This window comes from Phyllostomus discolor, chromosome 14 (genome assembly GCF_004126475.2).
Source record: "Phyllostomus discolor isolate MPI-MPIP mPhyDis1 chromosome 14, mPhyDis1.pri.v3, whole genome shotgun sequence".
In the NCBI taxonomy this organism is placed as follows: Eukaryota; Metazoa; Chordata; class Mammalia; order Chiroptera; family Phyllostomidae; genus Phyllostomus; species Phyllostomus discolor.
The window spans coordinates 21,302,420-21,318,350 of NC_040916.2; the positions used below are offsets into that span (position 1 = coordinate 21,302,420).

General features: G+C 50.1%; 1 protein-coding gene across 5 annotated transcripts in view; it reads right to left on the minus strand.

Annotated features, from left to right (window-relative positions):
• Positions 1 to 15,931, minus strand: part of RABGAP1L (RAB GTPase activating protein 1 like) — a 454,513-nt gene that overhangs the window by 103,596 nt on the left and 334,986 nt on the right. Inside the window, exon 1 of one of the 5 annotated variants that reach the window (XM_028530697.2) lies at positions 1,589 to 2,337. The exons of the other annotated variants lie outside the window; for them this stretch is intronic. Within the exon in view, the coding sequence (XP_028386498.1) occupies positions 1,589 to 1,756 (168 nt within the window). The 5' untranslated portion in view covers positions 1,757 to 2,337. Of the gene's footprint in view, positions 1 to 1,588; positions 2,338 to 15,931 lie in introns of those variants that run through there. 5 annotated transcript variants of the gene reach the window in all.

Below are 15,931 nucleotides of genomic sequence, written 5' to 3' on the forward strand. Positions count from 1 at the left end.
TCTCGCTGACACTTTGTCTGGAACTAGGGGCAGCTCGAACTCTTCCCTGAGGCAGTCACGTGTGAGAGACATTCTGAGTTGCCGGCTTCTGTTCTCCTCCAAAACGCTGCCGGTGTGAATGCCAGGGCGCGGCAGCGCTGGGTCCCGGGGAAGTCCCCCGCTCGGGCTCTGGGGACAGACACCAAGGCGAGTCGTGTTTAAGAACACGTGAGGCCAAAACCGACTCCTCGAAGAGACGCAAGAACTTGTTGAACCATACTTTAGCACTTCTTAGTGCCGAAGCTCCAGAAATACACTTGTTATTGCACTTAAAAATTTTACTTCACTTAAACATTTTTTCACTGGAAAAAAAAAACCTTCTAACAGAATCAAGAATCTTCACTTTCCTCCTTTATTAAGAAAAAAAATGTGATTCAGGGAAACAAAATCTAAATGAGTATTGATGACCTCACCTGGGCATTAATATATGTACTGAACTCTTTCTTTCTTAAATGTCAAAGGAACAATATTTCTCAAAAATACACCCCCCATAACTATATGCTGGTCACGGTATCTAACTTCATTCACCTTGGAATGATAAACAGGCTTTCTGCAGGGTGACAGATCGCTCATGTATGCAGCGATTGCGTGTGCACGCAAATACATATGTGCAGACTGAACCGACAACGGTGAAGCTCAGTGCAAACAGAGATGAACCATACTGGGGGAAGTACGTGAGAGGAAAGGGTTAAATTTGGTCAAGCCGACGTTGTACTTTTGAAGAGACTCAAATGTGAGAGAACCATAATGAGTGAATAGTCGGCAAGGCATTAAACTCCATTACATAAAAGAGACAAAGCTAAATTATTCCAAATAATAGTGCAGGACTATGCAGACCAATTACGTTATAGAACAGTTGCTAGGTACGGTTCTCAAACCACCAAAAGGAAGCCAGCACCAGTGATTGTGGGTATTTAACTTTAACCCTTGGTAGGAAGCGAGGAAGGGTGATTTTTCTCTTGCTGAGGAAATCAGAAAACAAGCCGGCCAGGTTCTCCAGTCATGGCATAAACCCAACAGTTTGAGGCTATTTTCACAGGCACACAGCTCGAACATTCCAGGGGCAAAATCTACAATGTCCTAAACAAGGGTGTTTAGGGGGTAAAATTCCCTATCAAAAAAAAAATCAAATTAGCAATCAAATGGGGAGGTCAGAAAGCAAAGCACACACAGTCTAGATAAGTAGCAATGTCTATTGTAAAATTTAACCCTTTGGAGACACAGAAACAGAACGCTAGCACTTGAGAATTCTGCTTTATTGCTGGGCTGAGCCAGCCAGAAAACCATTTGTGTGTGTGTGGCTGCCACAGCGATCATGCCCCTAGTGTGGCCCTGGGCTCTGAGAAGAGAGCCCCAGCTCCTCCAGCCAATTAGGAGTGGCGGGGACCAGGCTGGGGCAGAGCCCCTGGCCGCGGCCACTCGCACTTCCTTCTCGCCTGAGTGAGAAAGGAGAAGGAAACAGAGACTGCAAGCTCCTCCGGGACACAAGGAATTCTCACGGAGGGTGGCAGGCTCCCCCCAAATGAGGTTCAATGAAAAACAGTCTCACCGCCAGAAGCCGAGGCACAAACAGACGATGCCCCATCCCCAGAAGTTCCAGCACGCGGCACGCATACTCATTCACCAGCTTGGTCCTCTCGTCGTGCATGTCCTGGGACTTTCTGACAGGAGGCGTGAGCTTAGCAGCTGGGGCTGGGCAGGGCACCCCTTGTTCCATGAGCAGTACGTAGGTATCCAGACTGAGGAGGCTGGGTCTCTCGTCCACGGTTTTAAGAGGTGCACTGGGAGGAGAGCCTCGCTGAGGTCTCCCCAGGAGCACACGACAAGCCGGTCTGTGCTGGCAATTGCCAGCTAATGTCTCCACGAGAAGAGCATTTTGGTTAAATTAGCCACGGCACAAGAGCCCCAAAGTGAACGGGAGGATAAAATCAAATACTGATCTTAATGAAAAACAGCAAAAGCAATCGAATGCAAGAAAATGGCCAAGAGTGACGTAGGAGAGTTCAGATCCATGTGTCAAAACGTACAAGCTGCTCAGAAGGGTCTAGTGTGTGTGCATGCTGTGCGTGTGTGTGTGTCTGTGTCTGTGTGCGTCTGTGTGTGTGCAGACAGCAGCAGTAGCCAGGGAGCCAGAGCAGTTGTGAGGCTGCAAGGAGAAAAAGGATGAGCTCATTGCAATCCTTGATTCGTGACAAGCAGCGCTGCTGCTGCTGCTGCTGCTGCCGCCGCCGCCACCGCCGCCACCGCCGCCTCTCGCTGTGAATCAGTAATGAAGGGGTAGGCGAGGCAGGGGCGGGAAGAGGAGGAGGTCGGTGAATGAGCACGCAGAGCGTGTCTCGGGGGAGAATGCTGTAATAAGAAGCCAATGGCGAGCGTCGGACAGATGCGCTTCCCCTCCTGGTCCACCTTCAATCAGTGCTCGTCTGACAGCTTATGCCGGTGAATCCTAAGCCCGCAGACAGATGCACTAGCCTCTCCTAGCATGCGATGCTCACAGAGAAACCAGACAGCCTGCCAGCTGAGAGGCTGACCTTTGTCACTCTCGCTTTCTAACAACAACAGGTAAACCCTGATTTTATACTGCGTATTCAAAGTTGAACGCTCTAATCCCTGTAAGGCTACTGAAATCCCGACTGAAAAGAGGTTCGGGGAAATATGAGGATGGATGAAGAGCAGGGACTCAGCATCCAAGGAGTGACACACCCTCGCGTGGAAGTGTTTGTGCGACAACGACTTTTTGCGATGCTAGGGTGTGCGGAAGCACTTCAGCACTCTGGGAAGGCGGGCCACAGTGAGAAGGGATGTTTTACAAGTACACAGCATGATAAAACAAAAACCTACAATCTAATAATAACAGTATACATTTAAGGAACTACTCAAGTTGAGATTCTCAAAGTAAAGATGACTTTCTTAAGTCACAGACCCGAGCCCCGCTCGCCTCAGCACGCACCACTCTACAGAAAATGAGGCGCCCGCGCACACGGAAAACAGACAGAAGCCTCTTCCTTGCTTCACAGTTGCCACGGTTTTCCAAACCTGGTCCTGATTCCAAGCTGTCCTTTGAGAAGAGGCTGCTGGTAAATACCAGGTGAAATGCTTCTCTTAGAACATCGCTTGGTGAAAAGAAAGAAGTGGTCCCCAGGATTTCCAGAGCCCTGGGAGAGTCCTTGTCTCAGCAGGCATTTCCCCATCTTTCACTAGTTCTCCAAATCATTCGCCTACTGCTGATGGGGTTCAGAACAAATGCAGCACACTTTTGAGAAAGAAAATTGGGAGTTCTAAAGTAAATCAAAAATAAAGTCAATGATAAGAGACTCTTCTGAGTTTATCAGTTAAAAATACACGATGCCTCACATTTCTTTACAACGACACAAAGAAGATTTAAGAAAATTTTCTGTCAAGGAAGTTCAATGGCAAGTTGAAGATAATCTGGGAAATGTGAATGACTCATATAATGAGGCAGAGTGAGAGGAGAGAAGAGAGGACCAGGCGGTGGCCCCAAAGCCACGACTCAAGCAGCGACTGTCAACCAGTGGGGCCACAAGAATGTGTAAAACATGCAATCCCCGATTATTTAGACAGGGACACCGACCTCCTGCCCCTTGGGCTGTCGAATAAAAATGACAACAGCCAACACAACAGTAGCCATCAGGTATGAATGAATTAAAATTATACCTATTCTTTTGTCAGACCAGCAAAAAATACATTTTTTGGTGTGCCGCAGGATTTCAGTAATTAGCTTATGTGTGCCATGAGATGCAAAGGGCCAAAAATCGCTGGTCCAAAGAACCGAAGCCTCACTCTGGGGGGTGGAAGCAGGGGACGGGGTGCGGTCCCCATCAGAGCCCTGCCCGAGTGCTCACCCTGAGCTGCGCCACCGTGGCACGGCCACTGGACGCAGGCAAGACAGGCCCAGACTTCCAATGTCAATGAAAAGCATGCTGAGCTTCATACGTGGCACTGTGACGAAAACACTGAGTGCAAAGAAACACGTCTCTTCAGGGGTCACTCATCTCTCGGGAGCTCGCCAGGGAGGCTTCCGAACACAGGGATGAAGCAGGGCGTGCTGGGCACACGGAAGGAGGATCACACTGTGTGTGACGATGGGGTCACGTCTCCGTGGTCCACGGCAGATGCAGACAGAAGTGGGCTTCCCTGGGGGGTGGATGGCCTGGACCCAAACCCAAGAGTAGTGAGGATCAAACCTCTCTCTCCGTGCAAAGCAGAGTACTGCCTAGTGCGCCAGCTCTGGTCACATTTCTCGCTGTGTGACATGGGTGAGTGACACAGGCCTCTCTGAGCCTCGGTTCATCCGCGGCATCACCACCGGGCCAGGCTGCTCTGAAAATGTAACAGACCAATGCACACACAGGACTCTCTCGTGGTGCCTAGCGCTGGGTGGGCTCTAGGTGACTAGTGATTTCCTCCTCCTCCCAGGAAGTTGTGAAGGAGGCCGGACAAGGGTAAAACACGCCGTGTTCACTTGGGCTAGGGCTCAGACAGACAGGACGGCCGGGGCAGTGTTAACACTATAGAAGGAGAGCGAGCCAAGCACCACTAGGACTTTCCCCCGAGACCAAGCGCGGCTTCAGTCCATGCTTCAGCCTTAGCCACGCCAATCATAAGCAGCAAAGGGTCCGTGCTCTTTCTCAACTAGGAAAGGTAAAACTGCAAAACCTCATTCCCTAGCTGTTTCTTTTTTGTCTGACAGTCTACTTTTCAAAAAGATGAACCCTGAAAAATCTGGCAAGTTCCTCGGGTCCAACAGACAGGTCAGATGAAGACGACTGAGTCGTGCGGCAGCGTGGTCCTGGGAAACCCCACACAGCCCCCACGCTGCTGGCCAGGTCTTGATTCGGCCCGACGCTGTGCCACGGGCCACTGCGGTGGGGACAGCCCCGTGGGTGCCACGTCCAGCTCTGTGGACGACACACACTGCTGGACGACCAGGCTCGGGTGACAGGCGTGGAGACTGCGCACATGGGTGATGGCACAGGGACATGGGGCTCATTATTGTGTAGTTGCAGCTCACACACTGAAGGATTCCAGTAAAAATAAATGAAAATACGTAACTAACTGACACCATGGCGGGCAGTTCAGGTAACAAGTCTAGAGGAACTCAAAGAAGAAAAGATTCCTGAATGTTCTGAGCTCTTGTGAGACTTAAGGTGCAAAGACCTTAAAGGAGTATTTGGTTTTGTCTTGTTCTGTTTTCAGAGAAGAGAGAGCTGCCCCCCAGCAAAGTAGTTGAACGACACTCGGAACAGTCACGGGAACAGTCACGGGAGCGCCCCGACACCTTCTCGCCTGCCCTCGTGGTGACATTCCAGTGTGACACCCTCATCAGGGCAAGAGCTTCTGCAGCCTCTTTGAGAGCTGGTCCTTCCGCCTCTGCTTCCACATCTCCACTGACAGTGACCTCCAAAGACTGCCTGTCTTGTTACTGGACAGTTATATTTGTTTAAAAAGAACTACTTACGGTAATCTAAAAATCCGAAACTTGTAGTTACTGGATTGGGTTATATATTTAATAACAACACAAAGTAAGTATTTTTTATGTGACATTAATTAAAATATCTGAAGAGAGGCCTGCCCTGGCTGGTGTGGCTCAGTGGACTGAGCACCGGCCTGGAAGCCAAAGGGTCACCGGTTTACTCCCAGTGAGGGCACATGCCTGGTTTGCCGGCCAGGTCCCCAGTGCGGGTGCGTGACAGGCAACCACACACTGACATCTCTCTCCCTTTTCTCCCTCCCTTCCCCTCTCTCTAAAAATAAATAAATAAATCTTTTTAAAAAATCAAATATCTGGAGAGAGCCTTAATTTCCTTTCTTTCTAAGACAACTAACTACCTCTGCTGCTGCCTGGGCCCCGCACGAGCTGGTTTGTGGCCCATGCTACGCCGTTCCCAGTCCTGCCTCCTGTCCCGAAGACACGCCTTCTTGGCCGGTGTCCCCCCAGATACCACCCACACTGAAGAGGATGCCCCAGGGAGCACAACAGAATCGGAACGAATGTGCTGGTGTCAGAGCCGGGGGCCCATCGGAGGCTGCGTGTTCCTCCCGCCGAGGGAAGGGCTGAGGCCGCAGGTGAGTCAGGGACTTGCTCACGGTCACGACACGGGTCTGAGGCAGAGCCAGGGAGCCGAGACCGGGCCCGCCCAGCTGCAGGGCGAGGCAGCAGCAGCCCCTGCCCTGTGACTCGCCCCCTTTCGGTGAATGCAGCTGTCGAAGAACTGTTTCACTTGGGAGACCGTGCTCTGCCCTTCATTCCACAGGCAGCTGGCCTGGAGCCTGGGCCAGCCGCCGGTAAGAAGGACTCGAAGGCGCGTGGATGTGAGTGGAGAGGGGGCCTCCAAGGCCTGCCGTGAGGGCAGTCACTCCCGACCCCACGCCTGTGACGGTCAAGCACACAGGCCTCCTGGGCTTTTAACTGGGAAGCGCCAATTCTCCAAGCAAACAGCTGGGGAGGCCGCATCCCGGCAGCTCAGCCCCACGGTCCAGAGAAGAGCGGCTTTCTCCAGGCCACGTTTGCAGTGCAGGCTCGGCGATGGAACGCCGTTCCTCTCCTTCGTCCCCTTCCCTGGGCGCCGCACCCCGGGCTCATCTTTGTTTCCCACGTGACATAAACGCTGGGGGCAGCCTGTTCTCTAATTTTAGACTGGCCAGGTAAAAAGTACAACACACAGGACTTAAACTAGTCCTTGATCCTCTCGAGCTAGATCAGCATTTTACTTTCATTTTTGCGTGTGCGTGATGCCACTGCTGCTAAAAATAACGCGGTGCTGCGCTCCTCTCGGTGAGCTGTGAACTGGCTCCGCTTCCCCCCGACTCCGGCTCAGCTCTCTGCCACCTTCGCGGTCTCCGGCGCCTTCCCGTCACGTGGGGTGCCGTGCCAGGCGAAGTGTGACAGCGGTCTCTGGGAAAGCAGTACTTTCGGCGGAGTGACATGGGTCAGCCCGTGTACTAGCACGTGAGTGTTTCCACAAGGTGAGTATGTCAAGATGGGGGCACCCCCCCCTCTCTTTTAACAGACAAACACGCCCCAAAACACAGACAGTGAAGACTGTGTAGCCACACCACCCTTCCCCGGCCTGCCGCCTGTGCACTCACTCTCGGTTCCAAAGGGATCCCGGAGAATCTCAGAAGCAGCCACACGGTGAGAGTGGGGGCGGTTTTCCCCCCACACTCACTGCAGGGGACCAGCTCCCTCCCGACCTGCCTTCTGAGCTCAGCAGGGCCCATCTCAGCACCGCCCCAGGCGGGCAGTCCTGCAGGAGGTCGGGACAAGGGAACGCGGGTCTCCCCTGCCTGGCGGGCTCTCCCACTCTCTTTTCTCCAAGCAGAGCTTAACAAAGCAACTCACACACCACAAACTCCGGATACATATTTGTATCAATAATAACAGTTACCACTTATTCGGCATTGATGAGGCCCGGGAACTACGCTAAAACCTTAGTGTATGCGTTACTGCATTTACTCTGAACCGATTATGCCCCTTTTACTCGGGAGGCACCTGGGTTTGGAAAAGCCAAGTGACTTGCCCAAGATTACGTAGCCAGTAAGTGGGAACTGCGACTACGGTAGTTCGAATATCTGCACGTCTGGTGTGTGCGTGCTTTAAATCTAGCATGACACATTTGAACCAGCGAAGGAGGAAGAGTGAAGCTAGACAGGGAGGCAAACCAAGTCGGGCAGACCCAAACAACAGGGCCCCAAGTCACGTCGCTAGGAATATATGGAGGGACCGACGTAACTTGGACTCTACAAGAAATGACAAAAACAAAATCAAAGCAAAACCTTACACTCCAAGAGAGTATCTGTACGCTGGTGACCCGGGCCACACACTTCTGTTTGCTGCTACGGAACGTCCCAGCCATGAGACCCGCGCTTCTCCCCACGGAGCTTCCGTCGGCGTCTCTCTCCTCACCGGACTCCGGACTCCGGCAGCCTCACGTGCGGCGAACCTCGGCGTGTCCACAGTCACCGCGCTCCCCGTGTGGGTCCTCCCTCGCACTTCCTCTCCTGGCTGGGTGCCCTCATCTACCCGACAGCCCCAGCACACACCTGGTGTCGTCCTCGAGTCCTCCTATGACCCCTCCTGCCCTCAGCCCATCACTCGAGTCTGGGTGATTTGACTTCCTCATCATCTCTCAAACTATCTCCTCTTCTCCATGCCTGTTTTTCTTTTCTTTTTTTTTAAGCTCTTTAAAATTTTGATTTGAGGAAGGCGGGGGAGAAAGGGGCAGAGAGAGAGAGAGAGAGAAATACCAATTTGTTGTTACACTTACTTCTGCATCCATTGGTTGATTCTTGTAAGGGTCCTGACCAGGGATCGAACCCTCAACATTGGTGTATCTGGAAGATGCTCTAACCGACTGAGCTACCTAGCCAGGGCCCATTTCTTTCGATCTGGGATCAGCGCTCAATATGGTATGTCGGGACCTCCACTGTCTGCAATGCTCCAGTTACTTGATGTTCCCTGAGCACAACAGGCAATTAACTGCCTGCTTCCATGTCTGTGTTCTTGTTTCTCCCTTTGTGGAACCCTTTTCTGATTCACTTTTCTTGTTCTAATTGTCAAAACTCCACTGTGGTACTATCTCCTGCAGGCGCCACTCCTCACCCCCAGGGCTGGGGGACGAGGCCCTCCGGTTCGCTCTCTTCCCCCCCGCCCCGTGCTGTCCTTCTCGCGTCACCTGCAGGCTTAGCCTTGAGTGAGCCACAGTGAAATGGACACACGGGGCCCCTCTCCCCTGCCAAGGCACCCAGAGACAGGGAGCATGAGCTGCCCCTCCTTCTGTCCTAAAAGCCCGTCAGAGGCAGTCACTCCACACATTGTGTTTGTGGCCTCCAGGGCCGTCTGCTGAAATGCTTCGGCATTCGACATTGGTAAAATACGATCATTCTGCATGGAGGGCAAGCGTTTCTCTGGTTAGTGTCATCGGCGCTTTACGATTTCTGAGACCTTAAAAATATTCTTCCCTTTTTCTGGATTATGTTCCTCCATCCCTTTTCCTTCCAAAATTTTAACAATCCTTCAAAATGTCCTGAAAGAACAAAAGCTGAGGCATCACAGAGACCGAGACTCAAAACCTGGATTTCACGTCTGGACCCACCTGACTTCAGGAAAGTTAACCTCTCCGAGTCTCATTTTTTGCTAAGAAAGTGAGGTTTAAAATAGTCATCTTACAAATTTGCTAATGCTGTTAAGGTCTGTGACCTTCCTAGCTCGGGAAACTGGATGCAGTAAAGACAGTAACTAGCAGGGCAAGCACTGGGGGCGGACAGAGATGAAGGGCGCGAGGAGCTGGCGAGGAACGTGTGGCCGCCTGTCGGGGTGTTCCGTGGGCCCCGGGAAGTGTGCTCTGGGAGCCCGGGGCGGGCTGAGGAATCGCTGGTGGTGCTGGGAAGGCAAAGAGGGGTGTGACGCAGGTCAGCCAGGGACAGCAGAAGAGCCGTGAGGAGACGGTCTCGGAGTCTGCCTTGCTGCTGTCCTGACCTGTCCCGGGTGCCACTGACTAACGAGCGGCGACCGCCGGCCAGGCAGCAAGTTCCTGAAGGGCAGGCGGGCGCTGCAGCCGCTCAACCCACCACTGCGTTCCCAGCACCGGGCCTCGGCCACCGGGGGAAGGAGCGCGGGACACAGTGACCGAGTTGATGGATGACTGAATCTCCCATAATCCTCCCCAATTCGGTGACTTAACTAAACAGTAACGTGAGAGTGCGGATCCCTTGTGCAAATGTGCTGAGGCTGGGGGTAGGAAAAAAAGTCTCACGTGTTCCTGTGGTGTGTCGGACATTGCACCGCCCACTTCCACGCACGATCGCATTTCATTCTTATCGTGCGTTCTAAAAAAGTCATTGCTAAAATAAAGGATTTGCTCATGGCTTTTCAAAATCAGTTTGCTCCATCTCTCCACCATCCTTGGTTTCTCACTTTCCCTCAGCCTTCTAAATTCAATTTCTCTACACGTCCTGTCAGCCCTATCTAAAAATTATCTTTAATTTGTTCTCTTTTTCCGTCTTTGCTGTCTGCCACATTTTCCCGCTTGTCCTACTGAAATAACACCCTAACTGGTCTCCGTGTTTTTACTCTCGCCTCTTCACAGTTCACATTCCACGCACCCGGATTCCCCAATCGATGCCTTAACACCGTAAATCAGATCAAGTTTCTTCCTGCTTGAAACTCACACTGTCTCCCACTGTACGCAGGCGCTGCTGCCTTCTTTCCCACTCCTTCTGAGGCTCGGCCCACGTCTCCTTCCTCTCCACAGCTTGCTCACTACGCTCCAGTCACACCGGCCTCCTTTCCGCTCTGAACACGGAAAGCTTTCTCTGCCTCGGGGACTTTGCACGCGCTGCTGCATCTGGTTACCGTGTGGCTGGCTCCGCTGTCTCACGCAACCAAGTGCTACTTTGCTCCCAAAGGCCTGGTCTTAACATCTCATCCAGGGAAGGGCAGCAGCACATGAGATTCCCTTGTAGCAGTTTCTTCGTGACATCTGTCACTGCCTGAAATTGTTCGCTTCTCTCCTATGTATTATCGATCTTTCTAATGAGAAAATATCAGGGCAAGGATCACAGGGGAGAGGCGATGGAGCTTCATCAACAAGTTATTAGGGAAAATATAAACACAAAATAAGATTCTTGTCTCAGCTTCTTCCACTCATTCATTTTTACTTTAAATTATTATTTTACAAGGCCGTTTTAATATTTCTTTTCTTCAGCCACCAGCAGTCAGCTAAAGTGACCCCCTGACATTTACAGATTTAGTATTCACTCCTTCTGCTCTCCGGAGAGACCTCACACCATAGCAACTTGTGGGCTGCTGAGGAATGAATTTGGTTACTTGCTCCCATGCAGCAGTTGGCGGGTGAGCTTAGCTTAGAGTTGTTTTCTTCTCTTGTTGTCTGTTCCCATGGCAAAGCAGTTATTTTACCTCAACTTTATAAATAGAGTTAAAAATTATAGTTGTATTAAAAAATTAGGAAATTTAAGAGCATCTTAGAATATCAACTTCATGAATGCCAAGCTGTCCTTCCTCTCTGAACCGTCCTCCACACACACTAAAGAAAGGAACCACACTCCAACCAAAGCAGCCTACCTGGTAACTGCGTGATGCCACGATTGATACCGAATGCTAACCTGTGACCACTGCGAGGACGGCCACGGAACAAATGCAGAAACCCTTTTAGACAGCAAGGAGCTGAGTCATTGTGGTTTTTGCTAAAGAGAGAGGCTTCTATGTTTAAAAGCAATAGATATGATAATAATTGGTTTTTAAAGTGTCCTGCAAGCTTTGGATAATATATGCTGCATAAATATCAACTACTTGAGGAAGGAGAAGAAAATGAACAACACAGAACAACCAGGAACAGCGCTCCGACCCAGTGGGGACAGGGAGGAATAAACACACCCAGGCCAAAGGGGAGAGGAGGACACATTCACCTCTCTGTGCGCACACTGCGAGCCCCGGGGCATGCCGGGTTCCGGGCAGAACACGCAACCGTCACACGATGGGGTCTCTATTCCCAATGGCCAGCAGCAGACTTCACAGCAGAAACAAGACGCACAGCTGGAACCGCTGGGGGCCCACACGCCGGTGTGTGATACTGTGCCCAGGAGGGACCATGGAGGCCAGATTACAGTGCAATTGGGATGCCAGGGGATGGGTGCGCACCGAACAACAGACAGGCACATACAGTGAAGACAGTGCTTTGGGAAGAGCGATCTGCCCGCAGAGGAGAGGGCCAGGGAGCTTGAGAGGGGAAGAGACTGAAGGCAGGCAAGTCACAAAGCTCTTGCAGTCAGCCAAGTGTGAGAAAATGAGAGCCTGGACCAGGTGGTTGCCACGGAAACAGAGCCGGCCGTGCCGAACCTGAGAAGCATCACGAAGGAAAAAGCAGCTCTTTGCTCTCTCAGTGTAACTTTCCGAGTGCATGTGGCTCCTTATGTCCTCCTTTACGTAACTCACTGATTCAAGACGGCCAGAGATAACACCCTTCACCTGGTCCGGGAAGGGCGCGCCCGCGCCCCAGATAGAAACGAGCACGGTGGCTCCGTCAGCGTTGCTGACTGTGAAGCACAAAGTTCGGTTACGAGATGAATTGGTTTGGTCACTTTTTCTGAAAGTCTAATTATTAATGGAGTTCAAACCATAATACATTAAGCTGAACCTAGCAGAAGCTGATCTGGTAGCCCTATTCACAAATGCCTAGCGACACCTGGTTTAAGAGGATGAGAAGGAGAAAGAGAAAAGTGGACAAGAGCAATGACTCTTATTCATCGTCCAGTACATCCCCTGAAGGCACCCGAGAAACACTGCCCGCTTGGCCCCGCCCTGCCCACCCCGGGTGTCGCAGCCTCGGTTAAAGAAGCCTTCCTTACTTCTCCTCTGGACTATTCTCGCAGTCTAACTAGTGTCCATATTTATTACCAGTGTTCACATTTCATCTCTCTCTTTCTCTCTCCCCCCGCCAAAACTGTCTTCCTAAAACACCATACATGACCATGTAACTGTTTGAAGGTAACCTCTGGCCCACAGGTTCAGAGGTCACCATATGACCCTAACCATAAGACACACTTCTGCAATCTAGACCTCACCTACCTCTCCAATGAATACATCTACTACTTGACACCTCATGTGCAATGTCCTCACGGAGCTTCCCAAGCACGTTATTATTTGGTGATGCTTCTGTTCCGAACATATGCTGTTCTCATTGCCCAAAATATCATTCCTTGTCTTGCTAATCTTTCAAGACTCATATGTCATTATCTCTTGCAAGCCGTCCCTGTCATTACCTCCCTCCTCTGCCTTCGCACACTGTGCCACTTGCTTGTGACTGTGCAGTAACAACTCTCCAGCGGCAACTACTCGTGCCTGCCTGCTCCTCCGTCTCTCTGCGGACCCCTTGGATGAACCACAACCTACTCCTGTTTGCTTCTTCCCTACCAATAGCTCCTAGTCACTGTGGCCACAGGTCATGGAAGCAGATATTGAGTAAATGAATAAATGATGTTCAAATGAAGAAGTGAGTTATAAGCAGAATTAAAGTATGGGCTTAATTTTTTTAAGCACATGCATTAAACTAGGGGAAGGTAAGTGTGTTTCTCTCTAAATTACTATCTAAATTAGTAAGAATTTTTCTTACTAAATTATTCTTACTATCTAAATTAGTAAGAAGAAAAGTCCAAGCGAAAACAAGCACAACGGTTATGAGTTTCTAGAAGAGGGGAGGGAAAACGCTGACACACAGTAAGAGCACTGAAGCCGAGAGAAAATCGATGGAACGCACTGTTACTTAGCATCGCACTCGCTATCAGTTGGCAGTTGCTCAGAAACAAGTGCACCTGACTCGGGAGGGTGGGGCCCTCGTCACCGGACAGGCCAGTTCTCTGGCAGTGGATTGACGGACCCACGGACTTCACAGGACAGACGCAAACAGAAGCCTGTGGTTATTGCTTTAGTTTGGACTTTAGTATGTAAAATATGTTGGGGAGGGGAGTGTTAAATAAAACAGTATTTTCCACTTCACATGGAAACCAAGTGTATGTGTTAATGGAAGTAGTAACATGTTTGCCTATAAGTGAAATCAAATCACTGAAGTCTTCAAACAAAGAGTTCTTTTGTAAAAAAGATTTTATTTATTTATTTTTAGAGAGGGGAAGGGAGGGAGAAAGAAAGGGAGACAAGCATTGATGTGAGAGAAAAACATTGATTGGTTGCCTCCTGCAAGCACCCCAATCAGGGATCGAACCTACAATGCAGGCATGTGCCCTGACTAGGAATCGAACCAGCGACCTTTGTCCAAAAAACTGAGCCATATTGGTCAGGGCACATACAAAGATTTCTAAACAATGCCACCATGCACCCACACTAATATTAACATAAAATATACTTTTAAGAAAACATCTGATTGGCAGGCTTGTCTGCCCAAGAAGGCAGATGCTCAGAATCTCCTGTGACAGGATTAAAGCCAAACTGGAGAAAACGACACGGAAATCACTGTGGTAAGTGGAAGGCACTCCGCATGGCTCTGTATACACTATTACATTTAGAGAAGACAAAAACTACAAGTAAAGGGATAAGATGTTCGAAATGGAATTAGCCAGGCTAGCTAAACAAATTCATCAAAGGACTAAGTCCCGATTTCCAGCTGTTTCACGTTTACATTGCAGTTGACCCTATAGGAACATGGGTTTGAACTGCACAGGGCCACTTATGTGCAGACTTTTTTTCAATAAATATTGTAAATGTATTTTCCTTAAGGTTTTCTTAATAACTTTACTTTATTGTAAGACTACAGTATATACTACATATAACAACACAAAAATGTGCTGGCTGACTGTTGACGTTATCCGTGAGGCTTCTCGTCAACGGCAGGCTATTAGTAAAGTCTGGGGAGAATCAAAAGTTACATGCAGATTTTTGACAGTTTTTCAAAGCTGGACTTGAAAAATGTGTAGATTTGGAAAGGCTGAAAGGCTATTATCCCCAGACAGAAAGCAGGCATGCCCAAGGTGTGCGTGGCTCATCTTTTGCCCACTCCCAATTTAGCTGGAGGAGAGGTATGTGAGGTTAGGAATTCCCATGGAAACAGGGGGCAGAGGGCTTCCAGGGCCAGAGTAAGGATCTGAGCTCAGTCTCCAATCTTCAGGGGTCAGTGAATTTCTATTAAGTGCAGGAAAGAAAAGACATGGAAACAGTGTCTGAAGCCATACTTAACATTGATCATTTTAATCGAGGGAAATTTTAATCAGGGCATGATTATTTACATTTAAAAATTTAAATTCAGGAAACATGGGACTTTTGTATTCAAAGGAAAGGAGTTTTCTGCATACATAATCTACGTGAAAGATCTGTACTTATTATGTGAACGATGAACAAATATTAATCAAAAGAAGCAAAGGTTAATGTGATTTCCTTTTTCTCTAATATAAAAATTGAAAACAAGGCACAGATCTGCAGGCAAAAATCAAAGCCACCCTAAATACTGCTCTGGACGAGATGCAGTCCGCTGCGATAGGACAGCTGGATAAAGGACGGGTCGACCCTTTGGTCCTCCGCCCCCGTGCGTCACCGGGGAACCAGGGATGCCTGCCGAACATGCGGCAATGCACTTGTCACTCTGGGGGACAACAGCAAGCTTCAAACTGTCCCTAAGAAACAAACAGTGTAGCTGGAGAATGCAGGACATCCACACACGAAGCGTTCACACCAAACGAAAGACGGTATGTTGGTGCCCAAGGGAACAATACGCTTCGTAACCGCAGCAGGCGCTCGCTTCAGGCAGAAGGGGCCAGGGACCACCCCGTAAGGAGGCAGTGTGCAAGCCGGAACACAGGGGCAGGAAGGTGCTGTGTAAACGGAGGAAAGGGGACAGGATAGGTGACAGCAAGAAGCTTTCAGGATACCGTGCTAGAGTTCAGCTCAAAGGCTTTTGATGGGAGAATGAAAAGACGAATAAAGCATAACAATCGAGGATGTGATGCACGAATGTGCAGATCGCTGTCTTCGTAAACGGCTGCCCCTGAAAGTGCGCTGCACAGAAGACACCTTGTCCGCATATGAATCATGGTAACGAAAAAGGAACATCAAAGGCCTCTGAAGGTTTTCCACAGGGTGGCTGAAGACCCAAAATTGGAACTTGAGCTAGGACAAGTTATGGATGCTTTTCTTTGGAAAATGAACTTATGCAACGCAAAAACGCAGAAGCCCCCAAGACTTATCTATTCCTAAAAGCTGAGGAGGAGGCGGAACCCACCGAAGGGATGGCGGAGCAGTGGGGGCCTGAAGAGCCCAGAGCTAAGGCAGGGCAGAGCAGTGCCCCCGCCGCAACGCCCTTTCCCGGTGGGTCTAGTGAGAGAGTCGGGGCCGCGGGGGAGACACACG